This window comes from Canis lupus, chromosome 24 (genome assembly GCF_003254725.2).
Source record: "Canis lupus dingo isolate Sandy chromosome 24, ASM325472v2, whole genome shotgun sequence".
Taxonomy (NCBI): domain Eukaryota; kingdom Metazoa; phylum Chordata; class Mammalia; order Carnivora; family Canidae; genus Canis; species Canis lupus.
In genome coordinates this window covers 25,919,694-25,938,743 of record NC_064266.1, presented here as the reverse complement: position 1 = coordinate 25,938,743, position 19,050 = coordinate 25,919,694, and the positions used below count along the sequence as shown (strand labels likewise).

Below are 19,050 nucleotides of genomic sequence, written 5' to 3'. Positions count from 1 at the left end.
TCCTCTCTGGGTCTGGGGGCCAGCCCTCAAGCAGCCTGGAAGCTCTTTTCTGACCTCCTTTCCTACAGCCACTGTATTTCTGTTCTCAGGCCCTAACCCTTCTCCGCTATACCTCTGTCCAGCAGGCCTCATCTGGGCTGTCTTCCAGAACTGTACAGATCTGGGTATAGGTGTGGAAGTCCCAACTGAGGGGGGCTCCTGCTGCCATCATCCTTCCACCACCACACTGAGCTGTTGTGGGTACCAGCATACCGTACCAAAGTAGGGATACCATGAGCCACCCGAGAAACCAGTATCACCCTTCCCCCACAGGGTGGGATAAGACACGAAAAGTTTTTTTTTTTTTTTAAAGATTTTATTTTTATTTATTCATAGAGACGCAGAGAGAGAGAGGCAGATACACAGGCAGAGGGAGAAGCAGGCTCCACGCAGAGAGCCGGATGTGGGACTCGATCCAGGGTCTCCAGGACCACACCCCGGGCTACAGGCAGCGCTAAACCGCTGCGCCACCAGGGCTGCCCAAGACAAGAAAAGTTAAAAGCAAGGTTTCCAGTCAGTCTCTAGGAGCCAGGCAGGTGAACTTGGCAGGTGGAATGGCACAGGCGCCATGATGAGCAGAAGTGACCATGGGGGTGGGGCTCTGGCAAACTGGAGAGAGCAGGCCCCATCCACGGGGAGTTAGTTGCTGCTTGTAGGCTCCAGCCGATGGTTGCCATGCAGGAATCAGGTCCAATGTCACAGGCTCAGATTTTTTAAGAGAACCCAAAACTCCAAACAGATTTTTATAACTTTCTCAATTCATAAATGTTAGCAACTTATTCGGTTTCTGAGAAAACACTATGGATCAAATAAAACCTATGTATGGGCCACCTCTGGTTGCAGCCTCTGGGAAAGGTGAGGCCTTCTTCTCATCTTCGGGCACCCCTGTAATCGCCCACATTACCTTCTCACCTACAGAATTCCATCCAGAACTAGTTAAAAGTTCTAGAATCTCCTTTCTCCAGTCAGGATCCCAATTTCCTCACTGTAGTGAAATCCAGCTAAGTTGGAAAGCAATCTGATTCAAATCATTTCTGCAGCCCCCCCATTCAATAAATACTGTTAGGATTACCTGTATTTCCTTTTTTTTTTTTTAAGATTTTATTTATTTATTCATGAGAGACACAGAGAGAGAGAGAGAGAGAGAGAGAGAGGCAGAGACACAGGCAGAGGAAGAAGCAGGCTCCAAGCGGGAGCCGGATGTGGGACTCGATCCCGGTCTCCAGGATCATGCCCTGGGCTGAAGGCAGGCGCCAAATTGCTGAGCCACCGGGGCTGCCCGGATTACCTGTATTTCAAAAGTAATCTAATATATTAATGATGTTTCAACTAATAGAATTAGAGGTGATGAGCTGGAGTATATAACTAAGGGCTAATTATGGAAGGTGCCAAGCACTGAGCCAAGCACTTTAGATGCATGAAGCTCCTTTAGTTATAGGACGCAGGCATGGTTATTATCTGTCTTCCACAGAAGAGGAGGCATACAGAACTGAAGCCACTGGCCCAACTACCCTAATAAGTGGTGATAGCAGGTTTGACTGACATTCAAGTCTATACACTTAACCATGCTATTCACTATTACTTCTCCACATGATGTTATACAATCTCCAGGTGATGGTGGTCCCAGGTACAACTTCAAAAGGGGCATCCTTGAGATATGTATGTCTCTTTAAGAGCCTAAGACTAGGGCAGCCTGGATGGCTCAGCGGTTTAGCGCTGCCTTCAGCCCAGGGTGTGGTCCTGGAGACCTGGAATTGAGTCCCACATCAGGCTCCCTGCATGGAGCCTGCTTCTCCCTCTGCCTGTGTCTCTGCCTCTCTCTCTCTCTGTGGGTCTCTCATGAATAAATAAATAAAATCTTAAAAAAAAAAGAGCCTAAGACTACTCATGTGGTCAGCCTCCTTTCAAAACAATTCCTCCCCTTCTACACTGCATGCCAAGCCCAAACTCTTAAGGCAGAAGCAGAGGGGCCTTCAGATACCAACAGGGCTCTTTTATAGACAGATGGTGCCCACTGCTGGAGAAGAAAGGATGTCCATTTTCCAGGTAATTCTCAGTCCTATCAGGAATGAAGCAAGAAGGACCAATGTAAGAAAGCCTGGGGAAACACCCTGGCCACAGTGTCAACACTACTTCCCAACGAAGTCCTCATGTTATGTACCCTGGGGATCCCACCAGCCCCAAAGTACCAGAACAAACTCTCAATCAGGCTCCTCTTCCTGTTACTCTCTTTATTCCAAAACAGACTAATTACAAATTTCAACTTTTCAAATGCAACAGCTGGCAGCTAAGTTAGGAATATTCACAGCATCTGGCTAGGACACCATGCCAAAGAAACGGAGTATTGGGCCTCATAGGTATTCACTCTGTGTTGGGGAAATAGAAAAAACAACAAGCAAAAGTGTAACCACAATTCTGACTTTTTTGTTTAAATAAATTTTCGTTTCTCTTTACAAACTGTGAATTGTTCTTGACTCCTTTTCTGGATATTCATATTCATTTTTGGCTTTCATTCATTCCTTCCTCCTTTCTGGCACTAGTGTGCTGTTCTGAAAGAAAATGGGGACAAACAGAATTACTGAAGGTTCCAATTTACTGTTATAGTTCCTAACTGGTAACAACAGAGGGACCAAGTTCCTCTGCCATTTATAAGATCTCACTTACATAAGAATAATAATTTATCTACTAATTCTATTTATTTATGCCCCAACTCATCTCACAAGAAGTTGTGAGACAGCTAGTTCTAACTACAGCTGATGACAACTGAGTTGATGACAACTTAAATAAAAAACAATGACAAAAACCTGACAACTAAGAAAAAAAAGTGGCATATGGAGCTCTGAGATGACGGAATTCCAGGCACACCTCTCACAATACAAGGCCAAAAAGTGTAAATTTCAACTAGGGGAAGAAAAAGGAAAGCTTGAAGAATATTTATCTCCAATCTCCCAGACCCCAGGTCCGCCAAGCAGCCCAGGGCCCTCATGGAGCTTGGAAGACGGCATTCTGGCCTGCACCATATTCTGGCCAGGCAGGACTCCTGTCACAGTCTTGCCAACAGTTAGTCTCAGCATCTAAACCTAAACATGATTCTCAAAAATGGGACTTGGCTCACAGAAAAATTTTAAGAGGGGATAAAAACCTTTCAATCTCTTTATTCCTTCCTTCCCGTCCTTCCCTAGACTCTGAGAACTGATGGGGAAACACAGAACGAAAGTGACAACCGGGACAGCAGCTGTGCAACCAGGAGGGTGAAGCAGGAAATGAGTGATTCTACAACTCCAGCAAGTAGAGGCAGTGACATACATGCCGTCCTGAGCAGGTAGTTATACTCAGTGCTGAGGGCTGATGTGATGGCAACGCAGTCTTACAGAATGGCAGGCTCCAAACCAATTAGTCAATAGTTCTGGGGGACATACACAGGCACAGAACTAATCCTGAGGGTTGAAGGGAGTGCTGCTAATTCCCTGCTGACACTCAGAGGTTCCCAGGTATGCTAAAATGTGCATGCTCTGAAATGTGCGTGCACAGAGGACAGCATGAGTATAAAGTAAGAAGAGCTGAAAGGGTAGTGGCTCCCAAGCCACCATCTTGGCTAAGAAATCATACCCGTTATCAGACCCAATCAAATCAATGTCTGTCCTTGGATCAAAAGCACTTAGCACTTTCCTTTAAGATACTAGGTCCCAACCTCTGGATGTCCCAAATGTCCATATGATCAAGCATCTTTCCTCTCTCTTAAGCAGTGTGATTTGGGGGTAGCAGCAACGTGAGGGTAGACTATCTAAATAGCAAGAAGAAAAGTCAATCCAGAGTTATTTTAAAGAATTAAAGAGCTCAATATTTAGCAGGAAGGACTAGTTTGAAAGTGAAATTTCAGAGCAACTCTAATTCAGGACAAAATCAATCGGGTATGTTAGGGAATGGGGGTGGAGACTAAGAACTGACTACATAGGGGGAATTTCCAGAGTATGGAAATATAGTCTGTATCTTGACTGAGGTGGTGTTTACATGACTATACAAATTTGTCAAGATTCACAGATTATACACAAAAAGGGTGAATGTTACTGGATATAAATCATACCTCAATTAAACCTGAAAAAACAAAACCAAGACAAATGTAGTTTTCCTGTGTTGAGGATTAGATGTGCTAGCTTATGCTCACACATCAGTGGAAAGGTTCTACATTCTATGCTTTTGTTGATCTCTCCGATTTGCAGATGATTAAAAATTAGATGGCTCTGTTGCTTTGGCAGGAAAAGCTATTTCCAAGGCTAGAGATCAGGGAACATGACTTGAAAATTCAAATACCTCCGTTTTCTCTTTGTTGGCCTAGTACAGGTGTCAGCAAAAGATGTCCCAAGGGCCAAATCCAGCCCACCACCTGTTTCTAAATAAAGTTTTAATGGTGGTGGTGGGGGCCGGCACCCAGGTGGCTCAGTCAGTTAAGTGTTTAATTCTTGGTTTCAGCTCAGGTCATGATTTCAGGGTCCTGGGATCAAGCCTCAAGCATTCCTTGCTCAACATGGAATTTCCTAGTCCCTAGCCCTCTGCCCCTCCCCCCACTTGTGCTCATGCTTTCTCTCTTTCTCAAATAAATATCATCTTTTAAAAAAAACTAAAGTTTTATTGGAACACAGCCACACTTATTTATGTAGCCTACAGCTACTTTTGCCTAACAGTGGCAAAGTTCAGTAGCTATGATAGAGGCCATATGGTCTGCAAAGCCTAAAATACTATCTTTCCAGAAAACTTTTGCTGATCCCTAGTCTAGAGGAGCTGATCAATGAGCCAGACATTCACTCTTCTTCTATCCTTTCACCTTGCCTCCACTTCCATCCTCACCCCAGGATTAATCCCGAGGAGAATGGGTGATATTTCACCCATTTAGCCACACAGGGAGTAGCCCTGAGCTACACCCTGAGCTCTAAGAACCAGAGTTCTGATGCTGGCTTTGAGTTATGGCCAACAGTCCTTCAAATCACACTGTTTGGCCCAAAGATTGGTGTTACAAAAAGGCCTGGAAACAGTGACAAGGTGTGCCAGGATTTGCCATGGGACCATCACTTAATGAATTTAGATGTTCTGAATGGGGTCCCTATTCAAGAAGTCCATGGTGCATCTGTCTTATCCTTAACTCTCCTATAAACATAGAAAGAAGCTGCTGTCTATAAAATACCCATGGAAATAAGAGAGGATGGAGTCTAATGTAAAAGCCAGGTCAAAGTTACCCCATCATTTGGGCTAACTCAGGGACCTTTGGTTTTTGCCCTGGTCCAGTCATACCCTGGTCCAGCATGTTGGAAAATGGCCCCAGAATTCAGCTTTGCCTTGAGGAAGGTGGAGAGGAATGAGTGGGCTGAAAATCAGATAAACAACTGACATGCACGAGGTGGGCAAGATGGGAAAGGAACCCTGCTTCTGGGATGAGTCCACCCTTCATTTTTACCGTAGTGTCCTATATTTTGCCAATCTACTGCTCTGCTCTGCAGCGATCCTGCCAAAGGAAAGATGGTTTGAGAATCAAGAAAGGACAGTGGGAAGAGAAATCAGCTTGAGAAAAGAAAAGGTAAACACCCAACCAGAGCTTCCATTAGTTAATAAGATTTCCCCAGTGGCAGAGTTTGTTCTAGGTCTCACAAAGACAGTAACAGAAAAATGGGCTTTAACTTTCTGTATTAGGGGTGTGTGTGGGGGGACAGTGGGGGTGTGCGCGCGCACACACACACATGCACACGCATGCATGCCTGCTAGAGAAGGGATGAGAACCATTCATGGTCTCTCTCCTCAGAAAATGTACACAATTTTAGGATTCCAGATTAGGAACTCTTGCTAAGCAAGATTTAAATCTACCTCACCTTCCCCTTGATTTTGTTCATCTTGTGTGGGCAACTTCCAGAAAAAACACAGCCTTTTGGCTCCCAGTCACACAGCCTGGACTGGCTGCTGCAAGGAATAGGGCTCTGCTTAGAAAAAACCAGCTGAATCCCTGGCTCTTTCTCAGATGCAATGCACAGCTGCCAAGTTAAGGCTGCTAGAGGGCAGAGAAATAAACCAGCTGCCACTGCTGGTGCTAAGGGAAGCTCTGGTGGAATGTGGATTACGACGGGGAAGTGAGGGAGCGCGTTGGGACCAGTCTCCAAGGCAAGGCACTCAGAAAGCTCACAATGGAGACTCTGGCAGGGATGAGACATGTGGCTCTCCCACCTACTAATGGGTCTCTGAGAAAGCCTCTCTGATCTGACCAACTTAATTGGCAGCCATGCTAGAGGGCACACAATAAAGTTATATTCTTACAGCAAGAGTCTTGGAGAGGAGAAAGCAGGGCACATCTGAAAATGTTAACTTCCAAAGGCAGAAGAAACTCTGACCTTTTCTTATCAACTTTTACGTGGTTGAAATCACCCAAGTTCTAAGAAAGTCAAACCAGTGAGAAACACCTTTGACATTTAAATTTGCCTCTAATCCAGGTTTGAAAGTCAGGCTGCCAGCAAGCTGCTGGTATGTTGAGATCTGACCGTTTGTGTGAACCTAAGGTTGTCTGGGGAGGCGGTGGGACCAGTGGACCTCACTCTTAGGAGGAAAAGCTCCGTGAGTCTGTTAGGGGTTACAGAGGAGTAACTCCCGGGGCCTAAGAGGAGGGCAATCCTAAGATTAGTATTCTCTGTGGCAATAGAGGAAAACAGTTTTATACAGCCAGTGCAGTAAGGACAATCTTCTGTCACACGTGTTCTAATCCATTTTAATCTTCATAAAGCAATTATTTCCTTTTCTTGTTCTAATGTGTCAGGGCATGAATCACTGTGGCTTTAATATACTTAAAGCTGATCACCAGGCCCTTTTTGGACTTAAAAGGCTGGATTAAGGTGTCGCACTTGACCCTAAGGTTGGGCATCATTCGGCCACATACCCTTGTTCAAAGAGCTGGGTGAGCAGAGCTGACAAAAATATTTCTAATCCCACTCTGAGTCCCTGGCCCATCCCCAGCCTTACCTCTTGATTGCCTGCTGGGCCAGCATCCGATTGCCAGCCAGAAACGTCACACTGCCCAAGATGGCCAGGTACTTCAGGGTCTGGAACATGTTGAGCTGAGTCCAATAGACATACATGAGCCCCAGCATCGCTGCAGGAACAGATGTCATGATAGCCAATTAAATGAAACAGTGACAATGGCCTGGGGCAGAGGACAGTTAGGAACAATAACTACCGGATTCTGAAGTGTCTGTTTCTAGACACTTCTTGTTTTATTCCTTTCATCCAATGCCAGAAAATAAGTAACTCAATATACTTACCTTGGCTACCAAAAAATCCAGAGGTAAAAAAATCAGACCTCAGCTACTTTAACTATCTTGTTAAGATAGTTTCATGTTCCAGCTCACATTGGTCTTACCTAAATTTTATTTTTGTCTTTTGTTTTTTTTTTTTAAAACATGACTGCCCTATTAGATTAAGGATTCATTTTATTTTTCAAATTCTGAATGAAAGCATGAAGGATTCAATAAATGAGTAATTTCCTTTCTATTACAAAAAATGGTTAAGGGCATTTTGTTAATGTGAGCGAGTAGGAAGGAAGCAAGGAACACTGGGGAGGAAGAGCAGGTAACAAGGGCTCGGGTCTGGGCACTGGGAGCTGTGGGTTCTGGTCCAGACTCTGCACATCCTAGCCACTTCCATTTCTCTGAGCCAAGATTCTCTCACTTGTCAAATGGGGTCATAATTCCTGCCTTGGGATTTTATCAGGATTGTGATGAAAATCAAATGAGGGAATGTGCACAAAAAGCAATCTGGCAAGAAAAGTCATGGCTCTAAACAAATTTATATGCAGGTTTTGTTCTCAGCCTGACTCTGGAGGGCTATCACTCAAAGCCAGTAACTGCGCTGGAGAGAAAGGTCAGCCTGTCAATTTTGCCCAGAAGGATGACGGATGAACTACAGCAGGGGTTCTTAACCATTTCTGAGGTCATGGACCACTGTGAGAATCTGATCAAAGTTATGGACTCCCTCCTTCCCCAGAAAAACACAGACACACATTTGCCTAGAATTTTAAGTGATTCATCTGTGTACCCCTACAGACTCTGCATACTATGGACACACAGACAATTACGCCTGAAAGAATAAATGAAATCAGAAAATAATATTGATGTCTCAGTGAAATGCAAGGCATCACAGATCCAACAGGCTCAAACGTCTCTGAAATGCTTAGCTCATTTGTGAATTTACAGTCTTGTTATGTTTAGGTACGGAGTTCCCAAGAAAACAATGCAGAACAGTGTGTCCAATTGTGGAAGAAAGTGTTTTCTATTACAGTCCAGACACAGCCGCCAGCAAATGTGAAGATCGATATAGTGGGGAAAGATAACCTTTGGAAACTGCCTTAATGTTCTTCATCCAGGAAGATGGCTCAATGTAAAGATATGATAAGTGAGTAATCTCTGGAAATGAACAGGGCTATTAAGTAGGGGTAAACGGCCAGCCAACAGCAGCCTAACACAATGAAACCCAATATAATGACAGCTGTTCTAAGCCGATGGACCAAACAGGTTTATCATCATATTAACTGTCCTAAAAGGCCAGGAGGAAGAGGGAAATGTTATGCTATTAAGTCATTATACTTAATAGGTTGTGGGTCTACTTAACAGGGCTTTTGCGTGGGCAGGCGAAATGTCAGAGGAGGTTAAATGGAATTAGCAGCCTGGGTGCTTACCAGCATGTCCCAAGTGAAAGATGATAGTGCTTGGAGCAAAAGTGAAGTTAGAGACATTGGCACCAATCCGGATCCACTGAATGATGGGGAGAAATAAATTAAAAAGATATTAGAACTTGAAAGGGAAGGCAACGCATGCCACGTCAATGTTAATCCAATGAACAGCCCCAAGGGCTTAAAAGTTCATGCATACTTGAAGGACAGGAAATTTTTCCAAGTGACAACTACCCTATTATAAGTCCTCAGGAAAAAACTGTTCCCTTTTCTCTTTAGAAAGGCATTCCAACACCTGCTTTCCAATATGCTTTGGTAACTCAAACCTGAACATCCTTTTTAATGACAGCAAACTTTACTATTTTAAAGCAGGTGAAATCACGAAGCTGAAAGGTCAAAGACCACATTTATGAAGTCACTGGCACTTGGCCTAATTCTTCTAAGTACTGGTAAGATAAGCTCCCTGGCAGCCAGCAGGGTGCATACTCTTGCTCTGGGTTCCATGCCTTTTGAAATTCGCACCACTCAAATATGAGAACAGGTGCACCTATCCAACATCTGGTTGCTGAAATATTGTGCCATGACTTTTAGATTTAGACTGACCAGTAACTCCTTTACTAAAATCAATGAATGGGCAGCCTGGGAGGCTCAGTGGTTTAGCGCTGCCTTCAGCCCAGGGTGTGATTCTGGAGTCCCGCAATCGAGTCCCACATCGGGCTCCCTGCATGGAGCCTGCTTCTCCCTCTGCCTGTGTCTCTGCCTCTCTTCTCTCTCTGTGTGTCTCATGAATAAAAAAAAAAAAAAAAAAAAAAAATCAACGAATGAATTAGGAACACAGGCAACTAACTTTCCAAAAATAAGATTTAATGAGTTTTCCATGCAGGTCTCAAAATTCTCTGCACTTTGAGGATATGCATCTTATAATTTAAAAAGTGAAGCAAAGAAACAAAATCGGTTAAAAAAAAATTCAAACAGTATATTAAAGTATAAAAATTTCCTTTATACTTCCTAAAAGGTTCTCTCCTTAGAGGTGACCAACACTAACAGACAATGCCTTTTTAAGGCTTTTACACAGACATCATTGCAATCTTGTCATACCAGCATATAAATCTATATTCTTTTTTTTTTAAGATTTTATTTATTTATTAATGAGAGACATAGAGAGAGAAACAGAGGCAGAGACACAGGCAGAGGGAGAAGCAGGCTCCATGCAGGGAGCCCGATGTGGGACTCGATCCCGGGTCTCCAGGATCACACCCTGGGCTGAAGGCAGCGCTAAACTGCTGAGCCACCCAGACTGCCCTAAATCTATATTCTTTTAGTAAACTTGCATATTATTCTATCTTATGAGACCATAATTTACTTAACACTAGCTTTTATGAGGACTTTGGTTTGTTTATAGTGTTAGGCTCCAAAAGCTTAAATGTACAGCCTCTGTACCCTGTTTTTATATATGTATCAGCATTGGGCCTTGCTTTTTTCACACTTGACTTCATCTGAACACTCCTACAGAGCATCCTATTCTGTATACTTTTATCATTTTTAGTAGCTATTAGGTACTTTCTCACACCCCTCATTAATGGTTCAGTTTATTTGGCTGTTCCCCTATCATGGGGAATTTTAGTTATTCTACAATTTTTGACCATTGGTTCAGGTCACAGCTGCTGGACCCCTTTGGAGCTGTGCTCAGGCCAAAGCACAAAGCCTCCTTTAGAACAGCTACATCTGCTGAGTCTGGCGCCAGACACACGCTGCCCATGCTAATTACAGCTACTCACCAGAGCAAAGAGCAGGAGCAAGGGCGAGAGGATCAGGGCAGTGAATGTATTGGACACCACTGTGGGGGGCCTCTTCTCAGGCTCTCGGAACAGGTGCTGCCAAAAGAAGACATACCAAGAATGTTTAAGAATGTGCCCTTCCCAGCAGGGGCTGCCATGTATACCAGGGACCAAAATGCCAATGACAGTCAAAAAGAAATGCTTCCCAGAGGCTAAACACTCCAAGCAGTGAGTGGACACTTGGCCTTTTGCTCCTTCTCAAATAGTGGCTTCTAATCCCAGAAGTCTTCTTCTGAAGACACCAGTGCCAGCTCACTACTTGCTCAACTCTCTTTTTCCCCTCAAAGACTCAATGCCATTTAGAGGTTAGAAAATACAACCTATCCAATGGCACTTGCCTAGCGTCAAAGAGGGTGTCTGGGGGCAGGGAGAGCACTTCAGTGGCTCAGTTGGTTAAATGTTTGACTTCAGCTCAGGTCATAATCTCAGGGTCCTGGGATCAAGCCCTGCATCAAGCTCCCTACTCAGTGGGGAGTCTGCTTGTCCCTCTGCCCTTCCCCCTACTTATGATCTCTCTCTCCCTCTCAAATAAATAAATAAAAACCTTAAAAAAAATTAAAATGGTGCCTAGGTATATGGATGGTTTAGGTGATATATATCCAAGGCAGAACTCTGGATTTCATAATGCTTCTGGGTTCCTAAGGTGGCACTATCATATCCTGCTGCCCCATTTCAGTTAGCTAACTGGGGGTAACCTTACTCTCCTTTACCATTTAAAAGAGCCTCACTGTGGATGATTCCAACCATGAACCACCCCTTCTGCATCCAGTCCATGGCTCTAAGGAAGCCCTAAATAAATCTTCTCCCTTCCTTGTTCTGCCTGACTTCTGGAATTGAACCAGAAAGCTGGGCAAGCATTGCTCTGATACTTCTTTGTTTTTTTCTGAGAAACTGTCCAGTGACTCAAACTGCTTAACAAATACTACGTTTATTTTGTAAAACACTTTAGAAACTTTTCAAAGCCTTTCTTTCCTTTTTTGGTTACCTATTTTGATTCTCACAACAGTCCTGTGAGCTGAGCTGGGCAGGGATTGCTAGCTCCGTGCACAGAAGGTGAATCTCTGAAGGGAGATTTACCTGGGGGAGAAAAGCCCTGTCCTGCTGAGGTGAGCTTTCCACCTAGAGGCTCCAACAGCCCTGATCTGTGCAGAAGCAGAGAGCAAGGAAGCCAAACCACCCATGCTATAGCTCTCAAGCAGCCACTGTAAGGCTGAATCTCCTGGGTGCTTAGGAAAAATAGCCTCTGATTTTGTGTTCACCTATCAGCTTTCAGGGAGCTGGTTGCTGGGCTCTGAGCCTGTTTTTCCAAGCTCTAAGATGGGACTGATATTGGTTCTGTGTAATTTACAGGGTGGCGAAGCCCACTATAAAATAGCGTATGGATAGACTAAAGAAGCAGCCAGACTAAAGCCACCACCCAGGTGTTTACTGCCCGTTTCATGTTTCCCCTCCACGTTAGTACAGGAGCCATTAGGCATCTTATACCTGAATTTCCTGTTTGGGAGTGAAAAGGTTTTTGGACAGGACAGTCGATGGAGCATCTTCTTCAGGGAACTTGATGACCACATCAGCCTAAAAAAATAAGGGCAGTTTTTACAGGTACAGGGCAGAGAAGCACTGAAACTCGTCAGCAGGGTAGCATCTTCTAACTCACATCCAGGACCATAACTGAAAATAGCTCGAAGCAGTCCAATCACTTCTGATCCATTAGCTGACAAATTGAGGCAGTAAAACTTTCAGGAACAAAACAAGTATTTGTTGAAAATGCTTTTTAGAGCATGAGTTCCAATTTTCTACTGGTCTGGTGAGCCCCACAGAGCTGCTTAATACAAAAATCCCAGCTGGTATTCAGGCTGTTACAGTTGCAATCAGAAACTGCTCAGTGCCCCTGGGAAGTGTGATTTAGTCACAGGAAAAAAAAAAAAAAGAAAGAAAAAGAAAAGAAATGAAAATGTGCTCTTGTACAAAAAACAGCCCAAGTCCAGGAGAAGAAAAAAATGCTTTGACTGTAATGCAAAGAAACGCAGCTGCCCCTTTGTCTGGTAGAGGGAGTGACCAGCATTCAAGGCCTGCGGTTTGGCCTCTGCTACCTTTCCAACCTCAGTGCCTCTTGCTCTTGACCAGACTTAGGTACACCATCAAAATGGACCCACTCAGGTTTCACTGAAAGCATACTCTGCAGGCCGTTCCCCAATGATCATTTCATAGCCCCCAGATACTATCCTGATAAACCCTTGCAATTCTTCAACCCCTAGCTTAAATGCAGTCTTTCAAAAAGTTTTTCTCTCATCACACCAATCAAGTGTGAGATATGTAGGCGAGGAGAAGTACGGAAACTATAACACAGTATGCAAACGTTGGTTAGTAGTTTATGAACATCTTGCATATTCCACAACTATCGTAAACCATCCTGAATTATTATCAAAATTTAAATCTTACCCTCTCCCAACCCTTTCTGAGGCTATACCATATCTCAAAGAGCTGGGGCCTTTATCTCTTACATCTATGTATTCCCCCATAGCATTTTACTATAAAATGAGAACCACCCTCAAGTATATCTTTTACAGAAATTCACTAGGACCCACAAGGGCAAATTTAGGTTTCATTCACACTCTCTGAGTCACTATTTCTTAAACACCTACTATGTGCCAGGCCATGTGCATACCCCTAAAACTCCTAGTGGAAGACAACACAAGGCCCCTCACCTCATCAGGCTTATTTATTGCCTTGCAAAGGCAAGGCTAGGGGAAAGCACCCATGCCCCTGAGTTGGTGGCACAGCCACTCTTGCCTAGGTCAAGGTGCATTTAGGCACATACCACATTCCAAAGGATCGGGTTCTTCAAAGTGGCATCTCCGATGATCAGATAGAGAGTGTAGGTGCCAGACGCAGAGTCAAATTCAATCTTCCTCTCAGAGGTATCCAGTTCAAACTTGTATACATTCTTGCTGTCCGGCTCAGCAACAAACACCACTTCCTGGCCAGTCTTCTGATTATGGAGTCGGACAAATGTCTGGATGGAACAATACTACAATCTCTAATCTGATCGTTTCAAAACTCTCTCTGTGTCCAACACTGAATCAACAAAGCAACAGACTGTTGGCTTTTTTGTCACAGTGGGAGCTCTAGGATCTTCCAGACCTGCCCAAGTGAGAGGAAGGAGTGGCCATCCCACTCTGGTTACCAGCTCAGAGATCAGAACTCACTTTTTTTTTTTTTTCCCCTCACTTTGTTAGTACAAGAAATTTAACTTAAGGGCCCATCCAATTCTCGACTACTTGGAGGCTGAATGCCCAGTTTGTGGATGATTTAAGCCCTTCGCTGCTGTTGCAATTTCTTCTTCCTGCCAGTCTTTTGGCCACTTTGCTGCCCAATTAACTTCTTCACCAGAGGGTGAAAAGAAGGGAAATGAGGTGGAACTGTAAGAGGCCCATTTTCAATTTCCTAGTGCCTCCAGCTAAAGATTTAGTAGAAGAGGTTTGGGGATTGATAGCAAGGCAGAGTTCTAACTGAGCAGAGCAGCCTGGTGTCACAGAGAGCGCCCAGGCTCTGAAGACAGACAGATTTGGCTCCACTGCTTATCAGGGGAGCACGTTACTTAACCTCCTTGGGCCTTGAGTTCTTCACCTTTACATAAGAAAGATGGTGGTGTTTCGGTGTGAAGAGTCACAGTGATGAATGCAAAGCATGTAGTGCCGGGCCTGGTATGTGCTAGCTAGTCAACAAACAGTAGAGGATATTCTCGTCAATGCAATGGGACAAGTCTAATCACCTTATCCTGCCAGGGGTATGAGAAACTAAGGCTTCTGCATATTAGAACTGCAGCAAAACTTAACATCCACTCAGATATTTTCCCTCAGGTGTTTCAAAATGAAGAATTGAACAAGACACATAGATTGATTCCATTTTACAGATCATAAGGCGTGAGGGTTACGAGTTGCCATGGCCACACAATTCAGGGCTGGATCCACGGAAATCCCATTGGTTACTGGTTACATCTGGGCAACAAAGAATGATCATCAAAGTATTTAGGGAAAGGCCCAGAGATGTGAAGCATTCTGACTATGGCAGTCTTAGCCAAGAATGGGATTTAGGAGCCCGGATAGCTGATCTTTCTCCTGCTATAGCCAAGGGCAGGAGGCAGCCAGGCTCACCTGCAGAATGCCAGCTCTACCTGGGAGGTCTCTATGCCATGGTTCCAAAAGTGGAATCTTGGCTGGGACAAGAGTTCAGTTAAAGTTACCCTTTCTTACTAACTCTCCCTGCCCTTGCCTTATTCCACCAATTTAGTCTTGTCCTTTCTTCTCTTTACATTCTCTCTTCCCTTGTGCCATTTTGCTGGCAAATGGTCATTCAGAAAAGGAGCTGCAAATGCTAAGAGGCTGAAGCTCTTAGAGTCAGTGAGCCATGGCTAAGTGCCCTGATGGAACTCTCTGGAGCTCTCTGGAGCTGAGGGTGGAGAGGAGAAAGGAGACAAGTGCAAGGGCACTGATCCTGAGGCCAGCCACTATGAGGCCTGGACACATGTGTAGCAGTTATAGCTACAAGAAACAGAAAGCAAAAAGGTTTCCAAGTAAATTCACTCACCTCAGTCATCTGCTTTAAAGCTATTTCTCAGGATGAACTTAAGTCCACCAGAGCTTGTGAAAGTATTCCTACAAAGCACCTAAACCAAGACTATTAGGTCTCATGCTCTTTCCCATCTTTCAGCTAAGTATTTATCTGAATTTCCCCTTATAATACTGCCATTGATGGGGAAGGGCTGAGAGCAGTTAATCTCAGTGACAAAGGTGGGGGAAAAGGTGTCTGAGAAAACAAGGGGCCATATCAGATGCTCCAAATTATACCCTTATAATTTGAAAATCTTTTACATGATAACTATCATTATTTTATATATGGAAAACCAAAGTGAAAGCTATTGGTTTCATAATACAAGGTAGGCACAAGTTAAAAAGGACTCTTCTTCAGATTCTCACAAACTCTGCGGTGGTCAGAACAAAATACTTTGGGCCTACTGCCTAGGTTTTCCTTTTTCAAAGTAATTTCAATCTGTTTTTTTTCCCCCTCAGAAAGAAAAAAAGCCTCAATTAAGTGCTAATCTGCCTTAAATATATCTTCCTAATGCCAGCTGATCTTTTAAAAAGAACTGTGTCTTCCATGTGCAGGGTTACAACTAGTAATGCAAGGGAATAATGTCATATGGGAGGAAGTGATGGACCTTAAGAGTCCAGAGTGAAGACCCAAAGGCAGGAATCACGACTGTATACACCACACCAATCACTCTGGCTAATGTTAATGTTGCAGGCAAAGAGAAGTGCCCGGGCTTTTTCCTGACCTGGTGAGGAGTAAGTTCAGCACCAGTGTTCACATCTACCAGCTGGAAGAACAAAGCAAAGTTCTGGTGGCTGTCTGCGATGAATGTGCCTTTGGCTTTCGCTGGGTACGTCACCCTGAAAGAGACATGTATACAGCAAGTCTTCAGAGGGGATCTGCAGAGCTCTGAGAAAAGAATAAAGACAAACTGCACTTCATTGCCTAATCCTCCCTCTCCCACTGGAACACTTCCCTGCTGTGGACAGATAGGAGGAGAGAAGCTGTCTTCGGCTGGAGGGCAAACTACACTGAGAGAGCCAGGACTTGAGGAAAGCAGAATAAACTCTCACTGGGGTCTGGGGAAATGCTCCATACAGATACTCTAGGCATTCGACTTAAGGATGTCCATTCAACCACATCTGGCACCGGGGGGGGGGGGGGGGGGGCACATGTCCCTCTGCAGGCACCCATGCAAGTGGAGTGGAGAGGTGGGCGAGTAAGACTAATAGGAGAAATCATCACCATGTTGATGCTGGCAGCATGCGTGAGCAAGGTCAGGAGATGAGGGGGTTTGAGACACAAAGCAAAAAAGGGCATTTATTCCTTTTTATTTTTTTATTCTTAATTTATTTTTTAAAAAGATTTTTAAAAATTTATTTATTCATGAGAGACACAGAGATAGAGAGAGGCAGACACACAGGCAGAGGGAGAAGCAGGCTCCACACAGGGAGCCTGATGCGGAACTCGATCCCAGGTCTCCAGGACCACGCCCTGGGCTGAAGGCAGCGCTAAACCACTAAGCCACCTGGGCTGCCCGCCCCCCTTTTTTTTAATGCTGCATTTTTTTCCTGGACACGGTTTCAATGCATTTTTTCTGCCTGAAATTGGATTTTAAAGTCATTTTCTCAAAAGATAGACTTGATGAAAAAACTGTTCTTTTCACAACTATCTCAGGATGGCAAGGTAAGATGGTCAGGGGATAAAACAAGCCAAATGGTTATAGAGCTCACATCTGGCTATATATTATATATTATACGTAAGCTTTTTTTTTTTTTTTTTTAAAAGACCACTTTTTTAAATTTTAATTTTTATTTATTTATGATAGTCACACAGAGAGAGAGAGAGAAAGAGAGAGGCGCAGAGACATAGGCAGAGGGAGAAGCAGGCTCCATGCACCAGGAGCCCGACGTGGGATTCGATCCCGGGTCTCCAGGATCGCGCCCTGGGCCAAAGGCAGGCACTAAACTGCTGTGCCACCCAGGGATCCCTATACTTAAGCTTTATATTTACTTATAAGTAATACCAACTCTTCATCCATATAGTGGACTAAACTTTGCAAAACACTCTCACAGACGTTACTTCGGTGGATTCTCCACAGTGCTCTCATCTCCAATGTCACTGAAATAACTAAGCCAGAGGCAGAAAGCCCAGCCCTTTCACATGACTTCAAAGGAGCTAGGAGCTTAGCTTCTAGGCTCTGGCTAACATTTCCTGTCTTCATAATGGCTTTGAGGGTTCATCTCCTTTCTCTGGAAGCTGTAGCCACCTAGCTGAGTAAAGTTGGGGTCAGAACTATACCCAGACGTCTAGATGGGCCCTTCCAAAAACAAGGATCTGGGAGAGAGCAGACAAACAGACTTCATACAGTGCTCCAGCCCCCTCTGATCAACTGCCAATGGTCACCTAGAAGTCTGTGCTAAAAAGGATTCCAAAAACAAAACAAAACAAAAACAAAACAACAATAACAACAAAATTCCTAGTTCAGCAGAAACAAATGCTGACTGATTAGCATGAACTTGAGAAAGGAATTCACAGTCCTAGTACTAGGTATCTGCCATCTCAGCTCTAAGGACCTCCAGCCAATTTCAGACCCACCGTGGACCAAAGAGAGTTGTCATGAGGCCACTAAAAGCAGACTCAAGACTGATGATAAGGAGATTATACCAAAATATAAACACACTGCTTCCTTCATTGACAGTCCTGTCTTTAAAAAAAAAGAAAAGAAAAGAAAAGAAAGGAAAGGAAAGGAAAGGAAAGGAAAGGAAAGGAAAGGAAAGGAAAGGAAAGGAAAGGAAAGGAAAGGAAAGGAAAGGAAAGGAAAGAAAAGAAAAGAAAAGAAAAGAAAAGAAAAGAAAAGAAAAGAAAAGAAAAGAAAAGAAAAGAAAAGAAAAGAAAGTTACCTGAACTCAATACTGTATGTGGTGGCATAGCTGATTTGGACTCAGATGCTCCCTATTCCATTGTGGACTTAACCACCAGTACAGATAACCCCCTAATCTGCTCGGCACAGTGCCAGCAAACTAGAGCTTCTTTAATTGAGGATGGAGGCTGGGTCACTGCTCACATAGAAACAGCATCGGGAGAGGCTCAGTGTCTGGGCATGTTCCTTTCAGTGCAAACCTTGGCTCCCCCTGTGCCGAGAAGGCACCCCACCTACCGAGTGGTTTTGGGTGCAATGCTCTGATCCTTATCCACAGTGGAGAGATCAACATTTGTGATGCCAACTTCAGTGGAGATCTTGACTCTGAGCTAGAGTGGGACAGATAAGAAAATCACCAGGAATTAACAGGCATATCCAAATTTTCCTCACAAAGGTGATTCTATAATAGGAGTCTTCAATGATTTTAGTAAAACTGACTCAGCCAGGCAGGATTTCCACCTCTCCTATCACAAGGCTTAAAAGCAACTCCCTGATTCTAACCCTTCTTCTCTTCTTTGGCTTTGGTTGGATCTTATATACTGAAAGAGGAAAACAAAACAGATTTTTTTCATGTGCCCTTTAAAATAAATAAGGGGGAAACCTGTGAGCGGTGACCTTCCAATAATTCAAATTGACAAGTACTCAATTCTAAGGACAGAAATTGTTTGCTATGTGAGAGACATGGGCTTTATAACGATGATTTCATTTAATCCTCACAACCCTCTAAGGTAGTGCTATTTCAGATGAGGAAATTAAAGATTAAAAAGATAAAGACTCGCTCAGGTTTAGATGGCTAGTAAACTCAGGCACTCTGAGTCAGGACCTGTACTCTCGGGCACCTTGCTCTCCAGCTGCCCAGCAACACTTAGTCTGTGCCAAGCAGTACTGTAGATTTGCCCGTGAAGGCCTCAGAAGCCACGGTGTCATTCACACAGTTCACCAGGTACATCTGGTTTACCCTC

General features: G+C 44.0%; 1 protein-coding gene across 5 annotated transcripts in view; it reads right to left on the bottom strand.

Moving 5' to 3' along the window:
- Positions 1-2,255: 2,255 nt before the first annotated feature.
- The window catches only part of RPN2 (ribophorin II), a 57,622-nt gene continuing 40,827 nt past the window's right edge, over positions 2,256-19,050 (bottom strand). For 2 of the 5 annotated variants that reach the window (XM_025470011.3, XM_049100361.1), the window contains exons 10-18: positions 18,326-18,417; positions 15,911-16,025; positions 13,394-13,588; positions 12,061-12,147; positions 10,516-10,611; positions 8,744-8,819; positions 7,033-7,162; positions 5,489-5,536; positions 2,256-2,588 (exon numbers count right to left, since the gene is read on the bottom strand). In XM_025470011.3, coding sequence (XP_025325796.1) covers positions 2,576-2,588; positions 5,489-5,536; positions 7,033-7,162; positions 8,744-8,819; positions 10,516-10,611; positions 12,061-12,147; positions 13,394-13,588; positions 15,911-16,025; positions 18,326-18,417 — 852 coding nt within the window. In that variant the 3' untranslated portion in view covers positions 2,256-2,575. Of the gene's footprint in view, positions 2,589-5,488; positions 5,537-5,897; positions 5,986-7,032; positions 7,163-8,743; positions 8,820-10,515; positions 10,612-12,060; positions 12,148-13,393; positions 13,589-15,910; positions 16,026-18,325; positions 18,418-19,050 lie in introns of all 5 variants that reach the window. The other 3 variants (XM_025470012.3, XM_049100362.1, XM_049100360.1) reach the window with 2 other exon arrangements.